Here is an 18,318-nt window from a genome sequence, read left to right on the forward strand (position 1 = left end):
GTGGCATTTCATAGGTATTGCTGGAACTAATAAGTGTTCTGTAGCGTATGCTAATGTGAATATACTGTATAGCAATATCCATAAAGTGCCACTAGTTAACAGTTTGAGCCTAGAATGCATCAATTCACTCCACATTATTAGAATAAGCAAGTCAACCTGCATCACTGACAGCATTGTGTTCAGCTTTGTAGGTTGCACTGTCGTTGTAGTAGTGTGCAGAAGCCAAGCAAACCAATAACCAAAGCTGACGAGGCACATCTAAGTGCTTTATCCTCCAGCACATTTATTCATCACAGGCCTCCCATGGCTGTCTCCATGTCCCACCGTATTAGACAGGAATTAGAAAATAGAAATTAATGAGCTTCTGAATGCGTTTGCCAGCGTTGGCACAGAGTGGGAGCGAACACAGCAGATTTGACAGGCCCGTGTTACGACGCTCGCCAGTCTCCCCCGCTTCCCATCAGCCCACATGGCCAATGAGCACGCTCGGTCCAGCTGGTCAGACGCTCTCATCTGGTCCTTTTTCATTTCCTGTCTGTCCTCCAGTGCCTCTTTTTCTTTCCCACCTCTTGCTAGTCAGAATTCTTCCTATTTTCTCTCTCTCTCTCTCTCTCCATTCCGCTGCGAGGCAAACTGCTACAGCGTGAGTAATATCGCATAGACGCATGCAAAGCTAACACATACACACACACACAAGTGGTCACCATCTCTTCGGGAGGATGCAAACACATCACACAGCACATACTTTTGTCATAAAACACAAAAAAGTCCTTCACATGCGCATACAGGCTGATGGACACACACACACACACACACACACACACACACACGCATGAATGAGGACACTGGATTCGGTTATTTTGACTTCAAGCCCAAAGCAATTTGACCCAAATGGTCTTTTTAGTATGAGCCAGACAAGGAGTGTGTGCGTGTGTATGTGTGTGTGTGTGTGTGTGTGTGTGTACCCAAAATAAGACACAAAAGTCTTTTTTTCTGTCTACTGGTTGTTCTAATAATGTATCAAAAGAAAAACTTCTAACATTTAGCTAGCATTGTTAAATTACTAACATCGTACACAGCTGCAGATTGTTTTAAATAATGACTAAATATTCCAGTTTGATGAGATGACATCATACCCAGCATCAAAAGTAAATCGAAATTGTTTGGGTTATTTGCATAAAATGGGAAGAAATGTGTGAGCCCAGCAATGCAGCCTGTCCTTTTGAAATGATTACACAGTATTGTTTTTCAGGAAATATGCAGAGTTAAGCTTGAAAGCATTCATACGCTGGCGACATTTCTTTGCCATTTTTCATCTTTGAGCTGGAAATGACTGAAGGAAGTGATAAAAGACCGCAAGGCACTTTGCTACAAGTTAGCAGGATTCTTCAGATGGTGCAAAGTAGTGTTTACACAAAATTGTCATGGGTATGAATAATTTATAAAACATTCAATACAATCAAATGTTTAATACCTTTTAACACCATTTCTCTATGACTACAATCTTCAAAAATACAAAGAACACCACCAGAGAAAAGCTGAAACGTTGTAAAGGTCCCGTATTATTCTATTTTTCAGGTCCCGCAAGAGTGTATTCAAAGCAGGTTGCAAAACTAGCCTTCAAACGTATTATTCACAAAACCGTGCAAGGAGCACGCTGTGTGTCTGTAGCTTTAAAGCGTTTGTCTGCGCCTGTGTGTGTGTATTTCACCCACTTTTAACATACAGTATGTACTGTAACTCTGCACTTGTCCAACATAATACAAGCCGCATACAACAACGTAACATTAAAGCTGCGGTACGTCATGGAGAGCGGCTGCCTGGGGGGCAATCAATTTAAAAAACGTACGCCACCCGCCCTCTTCCTGCTTTGAGTACGTAACACACGCATTAGTCGTATTTGTTATCAGCTAATGATAACGATTTAGCCACTGATGTTAGCTATCATTGAATGTATAGCGTATTATAACTACATTTGTTGATTGCCTCTCTGAGACTGCTTTTGTGTGTGTGGACGCGCTACGGACATGTACACGAACAGGCCGAAACAAAAATGTACGCCAATTTTTATGCAGTTTAACTCCTAATTTGGAAAAATATATGCATTTTTTTCCTATGTGTTCTCTTACACCATTATTGCTAACATATGTTAGCTGTTGATGGTGTTCTTATATTTGTTCGGTTGACAAAACGCGAGCTACGGCGCTAACAATACAGTTTAAGACAGGTTAGCTACATCGCTGATAAAAAACACATGACAAAACGTACAGCTCCCACGACTGGAGCTGACTGACAGATAGTTGGCAGAGCTGCAGGCTTTATTTTAAGACGTGTAGCAAAGCCTGTTTTTTTCCCCCCTCTTTTCCACGTGAAGTAGTGGTGTGACTCATCAAGCTGAGTGCGGGCTGGAAGCAGTATCATGTCCATGAGGACCTGCAAGGTCAAAACCGACTCACGTTTGGTGGTCATAAACACCATCATAGGACCCGTACAACATCAATAAAAAAGCAATTATGTGTGATTTAACTACCTCTAACTAGTTTCAAGTAAGTTGTGTAACGCCGCCACAAATATGCTCGAGTTTTGTTTCTATGAAAGGGATGTTTTTGCCTTATGATGAGACAGGTGACAAACCCCAGGAGATAAACAGTCCATTTTCTGCCTGAATGCTATGCTAAGCTATCTGGCACATGTGTGTGTGGAAAAAGTCACATTCTGGACAAAACTCTAGTCTGGCAGTGCGACTATGACAGAAATGGTCGCCGTCACAAACACACGAGAATGCAAAAGTTAGGAGCGAGATTACATGAAGCATGTAACGGAGCAATTGTACACACCGCGGCGGGTGCGTAAAGGCACTGATAAAGCTCATATTGATGACGGTGTCGCTGCACTTGTCAGCTGATCAGAGCCATTTTGGACTGTGAAGGTGCTGCTTCCACACTTTATTTATTTTTAATCAACATGACGCTCATTTCTATTTATGGTAAGCAAAAAGTGGAGTGAGAATCAACGGGCTCTATTGCATGAGCAAGAAATAAAGCGTTCGAAGTTCATCTCCCTCAGCCTTCAGCCTTTTGCCTCCAGTTTCTGGTCACATTAGAAGATTATAAAGTGCCTTCACCCTTGACTCAACCTCATACCTCTTTAAACTCACTCAGGGGCTGAAAGCATCACCTCCTGCAGGCATCCCCATCATCAGAAACATTTAGCCACACACACACACACACACACACACACACACCAGCATAGACTTGTATTCAATGTGTTTACCAAACACTGCCATCCTTGCAACGCATCCACAGCCTACAAAATGACAAACAGGCGCACAAAACTATCTGCTAAAACGTGTCAATACAATCTACGCTATGCAGAAAGGAAAGACCACCACTTACCATCTTCTGCCTGGAGTCGCAACAGAATGAGCTCGGCGGCACCAGGAGGACGCACGCATGCTTTACAGCAAGAGTGTGTATGGGCGGGCGATATCAAGAGAGAGAGAGAGAGAGAGAGAGAGAGAGGAGGAGAGGCGAGAGCAGTGCTGGAGGGAGAGTGACAACGACAAAACGCAAGAGAGGTGAAGAGAAGAGGTTCTTGCAGCACATGTGGAGCTGTGATGTGCACGGGTGGCGTTATCGTGTGTGCTGCGTCGCTTTCATTGTCACCATGATGTGAGATGACACCAAGAGAGGTGAGCTGGATTGAAAGATGCATAAAGACACACAGGCCCAACTCCATCTGCATCACTTGCTATCACTCCTTCCTCCGCCTTGTCCTCTCTAGATCGTTAACTCTCCTCCTCCCGCTTTATATCCCTTTTTTCTTTCTCCCCTTTCCTATCTCATAAATCCCCTCCACCTCCAGCCGACCAAGGAGACAAGCAAGCGACTTTATGGGCCCGGGACAAGAGGACAATAACACATATCTAGTTCTTCTACTTCTACAAAGACAGCAGGAAGACACAAACGAGATCAATACCGTCAGACCCAAAAACAAACGTGGCGTTATTTCAGCGCAAACACAAAAGCACGTAACGGCTGCTATGAATCCTTTCTAGAGGGGAATAAACCTGGAAGGGGTGACGACACGAGCTGTAAGAAGAAAGCTAGCTCTTTAAATGATTCCACACTCATTCACTGACTGCATGCGCATGCGAAGTACACAGAATGGGATGTTTACGTTTTATACAAAAAGAACTATCAAGTGAAACCGCGGTTTTCGGATTTAACGTGGAACAGTCACGACAAAATTCACACTACAATACAGTGTGTCAGTTCAACTGTTCTTAATGTATTTTTCATCATATGACGTCCTTCTTAGCAGCCTATTAGCTTGCTATTACTTGGAAACAGGAAACGGAAGTCAGCTCCGTTGCCTGCAACAAACACAGTTGCCCCACAAGTCTGCTTTTCTTTTTTATCACGGCTGCAAAATAACCCACAGTGGAGCCGAGGAAAGTTGCAAATGCCAGCATTTTTTATGAAGAAGGTGAGAAACACGACTGAATTCAAGAAATAACGCAGAGCAAAACACAAGGGTAGCGTCCATGTTGCTCTCACTGCCACATTGTGTCTTTGTCAACAATTACGTCTTCATTCAAGGTAAAAGTGACGTTAAATGCTCATTTATCCCTTTCATTTGTCATTTCTATGAATTTACTGTATATGACTTCAGGGTTGGGCCGCACGGTGGACTCGTGGTTACCATGTTGGCCACACAGTCAGGAGATCGGAAAGATCTGGGTTAGAAATTACATTTGGCATCTCTGTGTGGAGTTTGCATGTTCTCCCTGTGTTTGGGTTTTCTCTGGGTACTCCCGTTTCCTCCCACATTCCAAAAACATGCATGTTAGGTTAATTGGTGACTCAAAATTGTCCATAGGTATGAATGTGAGTGTGAATTGTGGTTTGTCCATATGCGCCCTGCGATTGGCTGGCGGCCAGTCAAGGGTGTACCCCGCCTGTTGCCTGAAGTCAGCTGGGATAGGCTCCAACATACCTGCGACCCCAGTGAGGATAAGCAGCAAATAAGATGAATGAATGGGAGTTCAGAGTTGAGTTTTAGCTTGGAGTGGATTACGGTTCCAATAGTAGCCATTGTTATTAGGACTATTATTACTATGATTATTATGTTATTATTATTGTGCCTGTTAGCTCATTCAAACCTGCAATAAAAGCTTGCTTTTCCGGCGATCAAGTCTGGTGCTTGTGTGTCTCACCGAACATTACAGTAACACTGGTCACATCCAGTGACCGGTGTAGAATACTACACCTAATCACGTCTTTGAATGCATCTTCTGAATGTCTTATATTTGTAGTTTACTTCATTTAGCCTGCCTCGCAACTGAAGACAGCTGGGATAGGCTCCAGCATACCCCCACGACCCTAGAGAGAAGCGCAGGAGTGATGTGCTTGTGCCTTCTAGTTCCTGTAAGCAGGCAGGCAGCCGCATTTTGGACCAGTTGTAAAGTGGCGAGTGGAGGACTGTTCAAGGCCGAAGTATAAGGAGGTGGAATAGTCCAGGCGAGAGTGGAGAGTGACAGTGGCTTAAAGAACTGCTTTGTAGTTCCTACATAACTGTGCCACACTTTGAAAACCCCAATGTAGACTACGGTGGAAGTTAAAAAATAAAACAATTTAAAAATCACTGTAAATCAACATGCGCAGGCTATAAATCATTTTGCGCTGCAAAGTGAGTTTTTAGATGTTTACAGTATCTCGCCAAAGTAAGTACATCCCTCACATTTCAGCAATTAAATTATGTCTTCTCAAGAGACAATACTACATAAATGAAACTTGGTATTCACTTGTGTTGCCAGCCATTTAGACCATAATGGCTTTGTGTTGCGTCATTTTCAGTGGATGGTAAATCTATACTGCTTGACAAGCTGTACACTGACTACTCTAAAGTTGATCTCGTTTCTTTTCTATTGTATTGTCCCTTGGGAAGTCATACTTTCATGAAATGATTGCCACACATACACAAAAACAATAACACACCTCAGACAGAGAACCTTGACACGACGAGTCAACACATTTTTGCACAACAACTTGTCTTCATAGCAAACAGGAAGGCACAACACACAAAACAATCGGAACATCTAAACATCTCGAGCCTGTAACAAGAAACACCAGTGGATTATAAGATGCTGGATCAATAAACAGCCACGCAACAGCTCGTTTTGTTGGCATTTTAACAGTGGCCATGCAGAAATCCCTTTCCTTCTGCCTGATCTTGTCACACTATCAATAATCCTCTGTCAGTAGTTATTTTCATCAAAGACTATACACATCATGGCTGTCACATTGTTTTTGACTCTTGTACAATTATCATTTAGCATCACAAGAAATTGTATCAAAAAAAAAAATCATCAGCACCAAAAATGCTAGATTTGATTTACTTTGCCAAAGCAATTATGATCGTTAGGGTAATTGAGGCGGAGTGAAATAAAGAATGTCATTGCAAGGACTACTCGCAATTCTTTGAATGCTTGAATTCCCTGAATTCTTCCCTAAGTAACCTAGAAAATGTTCTCTGCTAGAGTACATCACATGAGCTGTACGTCATTCAGCGGAAAACGCTATCTTTGCAAACAATACTTAAAAGCAGCACGTGCATCATAGAATAAAAATCAACAAATCCAACAAGCGTGTTTGCATGCAAATACAGGTGACTTCAAAAACGTGATTCACTTGAACAAAAGCAACATTTATTGCAATGACAGTCTGAAATATGCTTTTTTTTTTGCCAGTGTTTGTACATGAGCTAGCTGGTTTGCAACCTGGTGTGCATGATGCCCTTGTTCGAGCGCTGGTTGTGACCAGAATGGAAATAAATTGTCAACTAAGGTCATGCGAGTGACGTGGGCTGAATTGCACCAGTGCACCTTGAATCACTTGCCATATTAGGGCAGGAAAGGGAGGAACTGATTTACATAAGCCTTGGCCTCTACTCCAAAGCCAAACAACACATTAATAAATAGAAATGCATGGTTGGAGAGAACTATATTGCATCCCACTGGGCACATGCCAATTGGTTATGATACTGTACATGTGCCATCACAGCTCTTCAACAAAACCTATGTGCTTTTTCTTTTTATTAAACGATGGTGGCCGACAGGGGTAAATGTGCAGCAACGTCCAAACGCTCTGAACACAAAAATGATCTACAACCAAACACCATAAAACACATTGCAACTTGAAAATGTTGCCATCACATAAATGCTGCAGGATCAAAAATAAATGCTACAAATGCCAAAAACGCACACAAACTGCAAAAACATCTGCATGAGAGAAATGCTGTGGAAGTTATAGTCAGGGTACCAGGAAGTTACCTAGACTACCAGGGTTCCCAGACCTGAGGGATATCCATCTTTAAAGACATGAGTGGGATGCCCTGAATAAAGTGGGTGGAATGAAAAGGTAATTTTTTTTACGTCTTCATTAAACACATGGTTGTTATAATCGGCTGCTCGATAACACCGTAAAATATTAAGTCTTAAGACTTTAAAAACAGCTCTCCCTCAGGCCTGGTCACCGGACTAAACAGTAGGTGGCCTCGTGTATCAAATATTCAGCCAAGATAATAGCATTCAGTTTTGTTTGACACTTTTATAGACATCAGCTGAACAATATGTTAGCTATTGTGGTGGTAGATTGCAGTGGTGTACAAGTGTACTATACAAACATCTCTCAGTATGATGCAGTTCATTATTATCATTGCATTGGCAGCTTTTATGATACAATATAGAGTGCATACAAGCAGAAAAGCTATGATCTTAGGAGACTGCTCGTGCGTAGTCGTAATTATCTGATGAAACATACTGAAACAGGAATATGATTCAAAATGAATGGAATAAAACACTGCACAGTCTTTGGGTTCTGTTCACGTTTGAAGGGCTCGGTTCGGTGAAATGTAAGATAACTGATGGGGCGTCCTGTTTGATGAAGTGTAAGTGGATGGAGTACGGACGTTAACGGTGTTACAGTGACAGCGGGAAGCAAGTTAACTATTAGGTTTGGTACAGGTGGAACCACCATTACCTCCATCTGTGTGTGCAGCTCAGAAACAAACCTATGCTGCATTCCAGACTGCTGGGGAGTAGGAAATATCCTAGAAAGTGTTCCAATTGAAAGTAAACAAAAAACATGGTTGACGACCCGAATAAGCATGTTGCTCAGCATTAATGGCACATTTAAGTTTATACTGTATGTAACTTCAAAGTGGCCATACTGGAGTCAGATGTCATCCTCCACATTAAATCCTTCTTCTAATGACTCGTTTGAAACATTTTTTACGAATTTGGTTGCATTTGGCTGATAGAAAAACAGCCATAATTTCATAAAAGCTACAATTTTTGTCCCACGTTGAGGACGCGTGTACTTTTACAGGCACACAAAATTTGAATAAGATCCACATAAAACTCTTCTCTTGTGTTCTTCACACAAACAATTTCTACAGTCGTGGCGGTGGCGATGGATGGGTGCCAATCAAAATGGAGTTCCAGGTGGTTTCTCCTGGTGGAATACAATAATAAAATAAGTGCATTGGCGTTTATTTATTAATGTTATTTATTTATGTATTATTATATTTTATTACTGTTCCACAGAATTGTTGTATTTTGTGTTTTATTACGGTATTTTATATGTTCTTCATGTGTTCTGTGTACAGTTTGAGTAACTTGGGCGTCAATTTAGCTATACTTTAGGTATAAGAGCTGACTTACACCAAAACTTAACTTACATCACAGTGTAGGAACAGAACTCGTACGTAACCCAAGGACCACCTGGAACGTGCGAGGGTGAACAGATAGCGCCAAATCTATCTGTGGCGGTCCAAACTTATCTGTGGCAGACTATATGGGAAAGGTTGGATGATTTATCCATAAAAAAATTCTACACATTTGTAGCAGTGGCTTGCTCCTGCTTGCAGACAATGTATATCTGGGCAGGATGACATAACTGGCTTCAAATGGAGGTTTCACTTGTGCAATGTACTGTATGTAGGTGATAATCACGCTTGGAAGAAAATGGAACATAGCATCACAGACAATTAGAGGCTGGTGTTCATTGCTACCTTGTTTGCATCATTCGTGAGAAACTTTAATTTAACTTTAAATATCAACCCATAAGGAGAAAACGCCACTGTGTTGGCTCTATCTGCTTCTTGTGGTAATGGTAAAATGGGAAAAGAAAAACAACCTGTTGTTCCTCCCTTAAGGGGAAATTCAGCATACATTACTGTTACATACATACATACAGTACATATACTGGAGCCACCAGAACTCCCCAAGAAGTACTCCCAACTGCAAAATAAAAAATATGGGACACAATCACAACTACATGGCGTCAGATCATGACTGCATGGATGGCAACGTGGTTTACAAACACGCCCTTATTTACAGTATGTCCTCCTGTACATGACTAACACAATGTATCCACATGCTGTCTACCATCCCGAGTGCAAGCCCTATCTGCCCATATGCTTCATTAATCCAAACGCACCATTATGTAACTGTGCTAAATGCTAACGAGAGTGGAAGGGCACAACCACCCCTTCCTGTGTCTCCTGCATGTAAGTGTGCGCTCTGTTGTGCACGTGCACAAGGAAGAGAAACTGTGACGGAAAAAGAAAATGGGTTTACATGAATGGTTGTGGAGCTGCAGTGCTTGTAATCCTTCATATCTGCATTTTGTACACTGTGCGGTGCATTAGGCAGCAAAATGGACACTTTCTCCCTGAAGCATGTCTTATTTAGCATATATTTGTGCTTGCGGGTATGCATGTGTATCCATGGTTGTAGACTACATTTGGAGGAACACAAGAACGCGCATGTGCACACAGACACACACAAGCTTTACATGACTGGGCCCATTTGACACATGCAAAATAGAGTGCACTTGAAAAAGCAGCAACTTTGCACATATTAAGTACGGCCTTCAATAGTGTTACCTTGCCTGACCCTGGTGTCAGGCCTTTGTGCATTGGCAGTCGTAGCACAAGGACGGCGATACACAATTAAGACCTTTGCCTCTTGAAGCCACCGCATAGAGTAACAAACAGCCACAGCTCGAGGTGGCACACGAAATGCATCAGTGAACAGAACCTGAATGCCACTGTCTCTGGGGACATTCTTTACACACTGTCAGCAGCCGCTTGCAACGTGGGGATTTTCAAAGAACATATGTCAGCTTGTGGCTGTGATTAAAGAAAAAAAAACAAGAGAAATGAACCTAGCTATACCTCAAAAAGCCTTCCGGCTGTCTGTTATCTGCCACGCACACATGACCACACACATCATTCGCTGACTAATGCTGTTGGCATGTGAATGGGCCATGCAGGGCCACTCAAAATAGGTCACTGACATCTGAAAGCTTCATTGGTAAGACAGGTGTACAGTATATAGCTTTGTATGTCAGGGAAAGCAGAGCATTGGATGCAAACAGCAGCCATCCTCAAGCCATTACACTCTTAAACCAGCACATGCATCACATGTCTCATCACCCGTGTAACATTATAATAACATTATCATACACGCCAGTCTCTGCATTAGGAAAACAAATGAAAAAGGGCAAAAAGAATCAGCTGTATGTACAAATGTTCTTAATTGTACCTTAACAGTTCACTGGCAGACCACCTCAAAAATGGAACAATACAGTCTAGTTGTTATTGTTGGTATGAGTCAGTTCAGGTCAATTTACCCATGGTTGAGGATTGGCATTTTTCTATGCAAACACAACCACTTGGTAGTGAAGGTAGATCAACAATTTGGCCACTTTCGAATACTTCATAAAAAAAGCCATAGAAAAATATTGTATTTTCCGGAGTATGAGTCACAATTTTTTTAATAGTTTTGCTGATCCTGCGGCTTATCCTTAAGTATGACTTATGTATCACAATATATATATAATTTAACTAAATGTGCTGCTTTTAAGTTAAAGTGGGGTGGTGGATGTTTTTTTTTTGGCAGACTTATTAGCCGTAGTAATTGACTGAGTTGAGCTTGTTGTGACCCAGTTAGGCACACAAATTCAATGATAGAGAGCATACCGGACGCTTTTTTGTTACGAAATACTTTCCAATACGCTTCTGCCTTGTGTCTGTAAGTCATGTGCAACAATAATTAAATGATACCTTTGTGCACTTGGGATACGTCGTATTTTCAACAGCAGTGTTGTTTGATTAGGACAGTAATTATGTCTAGTTTGGAGACTGCAGCTGCTGTGTCAGGCGCTGATTAACTAAATACAGACATACTATTTTCTGCCTGTTTTAATGAATTTTTGAATACAAAAATGACGTTTTGGTGTTAAAATACAGCTCTATGATACGTTTCTACGCACAGGGATGCATCCAGGCGTCATGTGGTGGAATGATGGTTTGTCCCCTTGTTTGTGTAAACATTGTCCCCTGCCTCTGGATTCGTCTTCTTCTCGTGTGAAAAAAGCTCACACTGATGATAGCTCCATCATAAATACCAGTAAATGTGACTTACAGTCCAGTGTGACTAATATATATATATTTTTTTATGACTCCTTCTTTGACTTATACCTCGGAGCGACTTAGAGCGCGAATAATACGGTAATTTGATATCTTGCCGCCCCATACAGCAGAGAAAGAACAGGGACATATTTTAGGAACACAGTTAGACACAACACAGTCATCATTACGGCTGAATGCAAACACACTCAAAGGGCACGTTATGCAGTTTTTTAAACAATATTAAAGCAGTTCCTGTTATGCTTTGGTCAGAATACGCCAAGGTTCTTTCTAAACAGCCCTGTTCAGAGCAGCCAATGTGTCTCATGCAAATGAGCCACTGCTTATGCCCCCTTCTACCATGTAAGACATGAGTAAGTGAACAGTACGCACACAACAAGGAAAGAAGGAAATTAGCCCTAAAGTCAAGACATTGCAGATAAGACAACTACTGTAGATAGGAAAAATACCACCATATGACTCTAAACTGTTTTGCATTACTTTAACCCTTGAAGAGTTATTGTCCATATTTTGGACAGTGAGATTTATTTTAAAGAGAAAAGCATTTGGGGAAAAAACGTTTGATTGCTTCAAGGTCTCCCAGGTTGGAAATAGATGAAAAACAAAAAAAATGGCACCATGCCAACATTTGTAAAGTGTTGCATCTCTGAGCAAAATAAAAATGCTCCAGAACGTTACAAAAGTCCAAGTTTTGACACATAGACTCCCATTATAATGTCTATTTTTTGATGCACTGAAAACCTCATATTTTATCATGCATTTCCCGTGATTTCCGCTTCAATCCATTCAGTGGCGAGTCGAAAAACAGCAGAGAGGGATTTTTTTTTTTTTTTTGAATTTACACCCACAATCCACTGGATGGCGACACAGCCTAACTAATAGCGTCTTTGCAATGAGCGCCCAATCGTGCAAAATGAACGTCATGGAAACTGTCCATCTTGCTAGAATAGGTGCGTGTGTGTGTGTGTGCATTGCTGGGTGAAGTTATTTTGCAAAATAAAGTGTTATTTGCAAAATTGTGCATGTATGCACGGAGCATGCGTGTCTGTGGTTGCAGCGTCAGCGGCGCGTCAGCGGCGCGTAAGCGGCGCGTCACTCCAACATGGCGGCTCTGCTTGGGGGAATGCTGGGAGTTGTAGTTTGATGTTTCTATTGGTCCAGCGTTTGAATCTGACCCCCCCCCCTCCCTCTTCCTATTGGATAGCGGTGTTTTGAGAGCATTTCCCAATGCGGCTCGCCTTGGAAAACAAGCTTTTTCTCTGCAAAACAGCTTTTTGTCGATAAAACAGCTTTTTGTCTGCAAGACAGCTTTTTGGCTTTTAAAACCTTGCAAAACGCTTTCTTGCATGCTGCAGAGGCCACACCTGGACCTTCACGAAAGAGAAAGCAGTGTGGACTTTGTGACACACCCACTGAGAGCGTCCAATGTCTGCTCGAAATGCGGCGTATCAGTATGACGAAATCATATGAGGCCGACTTGCATGAATTGTTCGAAAAAAAAAAAAGTTGTTTATTGTTCATGTTCATTCACGTTCAAAAATAAATAAATACAAAAAACTATATATGCATGGATAGGTCTGATGCCACTGAATATTTTGAGTGGTTGAAAGTAAAAAAAATATTCAGAAATTATACACTTCCAAGGGTCTGTCAATATTTGAACAAAAAAACGCGTTATGGGGTAATTAACATAAAATTGCCATTGTCAAAAAAATGTGCATGCCACAAAAAATCTGTTGTTGTGATTTTTTAACATATTCAAGGCCCTAATTATTCATATCAAACATTCCAATTTTAATTAATTTTTTTATATAGATATACACATAATTGTTTTTTGCTGAAAGCACATTATTGCTTTTATTGTACATAGAGGGTATCAAAAATAAATAAATAAATAAAAACTATATATGTATGGATAGGTCTGATGCCACTGAAAATTTTGAGTGGTCGAAAGTAAAAAAGTATTCAGAAATGACTGAGTTATTACATTTTAAAGACAGAGCCAAATTTGGGCAAAAAAATCAGTTGTGGCATATGTGTGAAAAAACTCTTCACGGGTTAAACTGAGTGCTGAGTTTCAGCAACACTTGCATGTGGCTTAACATTTATAGCAAAGGGTTAGCACAGCTCGACAAACTCGTGGGAGAAAGAAACAGATTCCTCGTGGCTGCCTTCTGTCGCATGACCCGCTCTCCCTCCCTCTACTGACATCCTTGTCCTCCCGTTCCCATGGCAACCCCCTTTTCTATTCCCATGTCACCTGCCTGCTGTCCGCCAGACACATGGCGATGTGACACTGACACATGAGGTGAAAGAGAGAGAGAGGGGAGGAGAGAGAGCAAGAACGGGGGGGTTGCCCATCGGCTTTTTTTTGGGTTTAAATCCTGCAGGAGAGATATGTTAGCACATAAGTGGATCATGTCAACACAAGTTAATGATATGATTCAAGACTGGATTGTCAAATTCTACGATAGTAATGCTAAATGTTAACATGAATGGGCAGTTGTCATGGTAACGGTTTCCTGGATAACAGCTTCATCCCAAACTACTGTGGTGCGTATGGCAGCAGAGGTCACGCTGTTTTAGCAAAACTGAGACGCTGCAGTGTGTATGTACATACTTTGGGTGTGGGACAGGAAGCGGTAGAGAGGCGAGATGTGGCCTGGGCGCGAGGCGACTCGGAGGGCGTGGTGCTGAGAGAGGCCGTATCCCTGGGCAACACCTGGACACCCCGCGAGATGATGGAGTCTGGGATCTGAGGTCACACACACGTGCATATTTATGTACCACACGCAATACAGCCATATGCATGCACACACACATACATGCGACAATGTCAAAGCTGCACTCACAGGACTGATGCACATGGAAATGGCAAACTAGGATTGTTGCAGTATGGAGAGGAGGGAATCTTACCCACATGTACTTGTGACTGGAAATTGAGGTGGGATGTTATTTTGTCAAAGAGGATGCGATGATGGGAATGGAGAGTTACTGGATGTAACACGTGGAGGACAAACACCATGTAGACACACAAAACACACAGGTATACCGTATGATGCAGACACATGATGAAGTTATGTTGACAGATGCGCTGCATACTGTATATCAATGGCCATGGAATATTTATAGCTTAACTTCAAGTGATTGAAACTGTGCCACTAACATTTACAGATACAAATACATTTGATGCAAGCGAGAGATGAAAAAGAGCAAATACGTCATTTAAAAGTGCTATTTGTAGCATTTTGTAACAACACGTGTACCATGTTGTCCTTAACATAACTTCAAATCACTGACGGTTGATGAGAATGAGAAGACTCTCTCTTCAACTGCTTTGCGCCTCAACTGCAAATTTTTCCAACTGAACTAGACTGAGGGTCAGCAACCTTTAGCATCAAAAGAGGCATACGGGCCCGTTTCCACCAAATTAAAACCCACCCACAAAACCTGTTTGGCCACTAAAATGTAGGTAACGCTACATACATAGTTTCCTTCAGTGTAGTGTCATGACAGACCTTTTCCGTCTTGCTGGCGGAGTGACAAGCCACACCCTGACGAGCCACTTGGTAATTAGTCCTTTTTCTTAAACCTTCTCCACCGATTCTGGATCAACATTCGCAATAAAAGTGTCATTTAGGTCCAGTTCCAGTCCCATTTTACATGTTGCTTTAGTTGTCAATGTTCATTAGCAAACTATGAACATATTCCATTTCTAATTAAAGAATCCTACTTTGCGGAAAAATTCACTTATCACGGTTGGGTCTGGAACCAATTAACCGAGGGATTATTGTACTGGTGATGTGATTACAAAAGAAAAATCACGCAAATGTCATTTATTAATGGCAAAATCTACAATCTGCAGTTTCAGCAAAATGCGTTATTTTTGCGCCGCATCACACACTGATCCAAATTTGCAGAAATTCAATTAAAGACTTGTACAACTGCTATGTCTTACAAAACGAGATTGGAATTTGTCGTGTTCATGTAGAATATTACTTATGTTTACATAGAATCTCACAGATCAAATAATCTATTAATATTCAAGTGATAATCCCTATATTTTTGTATGATTTCTATTAAAACAGCCTATGGATTTGTTCCAATGCGCTGTTGTTTGGAGTTCCTGCGCTGTAAAAAGTGTTGCGTCACAAACATAACAAAAACATTGGCATCTTTGGCACGCCCATCATTTTTGGCCATGACTGTAAAACCACAGAATCCAATCAGTTCATTTGTACCTTGGCGGCGATGGATGCTGCGGTGATGTGGGAGGAGGAGCTGTCCTCTGTGGACGCCACGCCGCTGTCTTTCTTCTCCTCATCCTCCTCTTCGCACTGCACGCCCTTGTCCTCCGTCTGACGCCGTGGCGAACTGTTGGGTGGCGGCGAGAGAGGCGGCGGCGGCGACGGCAGGTCCTCCAGCTCGTCCGCCGCCTCCTTGACTTTCACCACGGCGTCACGCAGGAGGTCGATGGCGTGGGGCAGCGCCGGCAGGATGAACTGGAAGCATTCCTGTCATGGCCACAACACATCATTAACCCTCTAAAACCATAACTATATTGAAATGGAAAAAAAGGATTGTACATTTATGAAAGGTCATTTAGGCGTGTGGGCTTCCCATCATGCGTTTGAGCTGACATGTCTACGATGAGTTACCAAGGACTTGGTTAGTTTCCTACTGTGACTCGAGTTTAAACATACAAAAAAGGGATTATTTATTAATTCATTTAGTCATGTTTGAGCATACTGTTTCCTCTGTGGTTTGCTTTCTGGTCGCTCAGTTTATGTGTCAGTGTGCCGTTGGCTGCTCCGCCATGCTAAACACTCCATTCTCCTCTCTGCTGAGAGAAAAGCTAATCTGTGAAATTATTTATCTTCCTGTATATTTTAAGCACTGAAAATATACATTATTAATCAAGCCAAAGCTTTACTGTATCCACACAATTTGCAAATGGGTTTACACACCACCATTTGTCTTCTAAGCAGTCTAGATTAAAAATATGACCTTGACTCTAACTGCATTTATGTCTCTCTCTTCTGTCCCAGCAGGTCAGAGTATTTGTCATTTTATCCACAGTATTTACCTACAACTTTCTTACACTTTGTGCTTGCGTTGAAAGCTTGGGTATCTTTGGGTACTGCTTTGTCCTGGAGGGGAGTAACTGTCCAAAACACTAAAGAGCAGAATCCCTGGATATACTGCCAGTGAAGTAAATGCAGGGCCAAAGCATGACAGCAAAAAAGAGGAAAAAGCCCGGGTGTACAAGGGTGGCTGGTGATGATGAAGAGGACCGCTGCATGACAGACAGGACCAAAAAGACAGACGGACGCAAAGTGAGGAGAAAATTTGTGCCGTTAAGGTCAAACCCCCACGCTGACACCTTCTGTCTGGTTAGTTTGACTACTGTGAGCTCTCCGATATGGGCTCAAGTACGCTACACTTTGTGATTGATAATGCATGAGCACACACAAGTGCCCAACCTGTTGTGTGCTATTAATCATGTAATTGCTTCTGCCGCCTATAATGAATGATAACCACCACCTTGCATAAGAGAGATAAACAAAACAACTTGAAATAATCCATAAAGTCGAATTCCATGGTACACTTGCTCATGCACGCGTGATGAAGATTAGGGATGCAATACAGTTTGTGTGTGTGTATGTGTGTGCCTGTCCAGGCTAGCAAAAACCCCTGTCCCATTTCCCACACTGTACATATTTCAAGTGAGGGACAGTCTGCATAAAAGCAGATGAAAAGGTGAGGCATTTGGCGACAGAGTATAAGACAGAGTCTATATCGGAGAACATAGTGCGACTCCGCCCGTCTGTGTTGCCGATAAGCGGAGGCGACTCGGACCCAGATGATCTCCTCAGCTACTTGCCCATCGGGCGGCCCCGTCGCCTGGCCCCGACGTCGAGGTGTGGGGCACCTGTTTTTGCACACGTCACCTCTCTAAACGGACAAAGATGAAAGCAGCGTGCTGCCATTGTTCTGCAGAGATGAGAACGGTGCTGCATTCTACAGCTATTAACACTGCACTTCAGTTAAGGAACTTTACTAAAAATGAAATAATCATCAAACCCTGTTCGAACTCTTACTGTTGCACCTTCCTAAGAAGAAACACTGCAAACCGGGGGTGTCTTTGTCGACACTGGTGATGGCATACCAAGAAAAGTTAAATGACGGTTGGCATACTTCATTCCATAAGATATGTCTTTGACTGTAATGCAATTATGAATTATATTGAAAATTTAACAACAATAATGTAAATACAAAATCTATAACCAATTCTTTTCAACGCTTCAAAGGCTTTAAGTGTAGGATTCATGGTCCCGCGGTCATACTTACGAACATGAAAGAAATACAAGTAACAATTACTTTCATGGTATTTTAAAAATACAATTATTTATAATACAGATAATGTCTTGCTTTTATGAAGATGCTTGCATGGCAGCAGATAGGTGGGGCAGGGAGGTAATTGATTAAAAGCAATAGTAAAAATCGATCAGCAGACACGGGTGTGCAATGAGACAAAGACGGATGTGGTCATCACCACGGCAGACAGCAAAAAAATTAAGACAAGTGGATGGACTCAGACATTCAAACAAACACGCAACACAAGCCCACACATGTACTGTGGTCCATGCCTTTCTAGATACAGTCAATGAATCACTCCAATGAGTACACAAGGACACACACATTCGCTTTTCAAATCCATACGTATACTGTATGGCGTATACACAGTAACAGGCTTGGATGAGCCTGTTCTCCAGAGAATCTCGTACATTTCGGTGCAAAAGTACAAAAATGTTTTGT

The 18,318-nt window shown here is 41.9% G+C and overlaps 1 protein-coding gene across 2 annotated transcripts in view; it reads right to left on the reverse strand.

The window, feature by feature from the left end:
• The window catches only part of gphnb (gephyrin b), a 110,495-nt gene that overhangs the window by 34,363 nt on the left and 57,814 nt on the right, over positions 1-18,318 (reverse strand). For both annotated transcript variants that reach the window (XM_054761962.1, XM_054761961.1), the window contains exons 7-8: positions 15,741-16,013; positions 14,120-14,254 (exon numbers count right to left, since the gene is read on the reverse strand). In XM_054761962.1, coding sequence (XP_054617937.1) covers positions 14,120-14,254; positions 15,741-16,013 — 408 coding nt within the window. The remainder of the gene's footprint in view (positions 1-14,119; positions 14,255-15,740; positions 16,014-18,318) is intronic.

Source organism: Dunckerocampus dactyliophorus, chromosome 19 (genome assembly GCF_027744805.1).
Source record: "Dunckerocampus dactyliophorus isolate RoL2022-P2 chromosome 19, RoL_Ddac_1.1, whole genome shotgun sequence".
Classification (NCBI taxonomy): Eukaryota; Metazoa; Chordata; class Actinopteri; order Syngnathiformes; family Syngnathidae; genus Dunckerocampus; species Dunckerocampus dactyliophorus.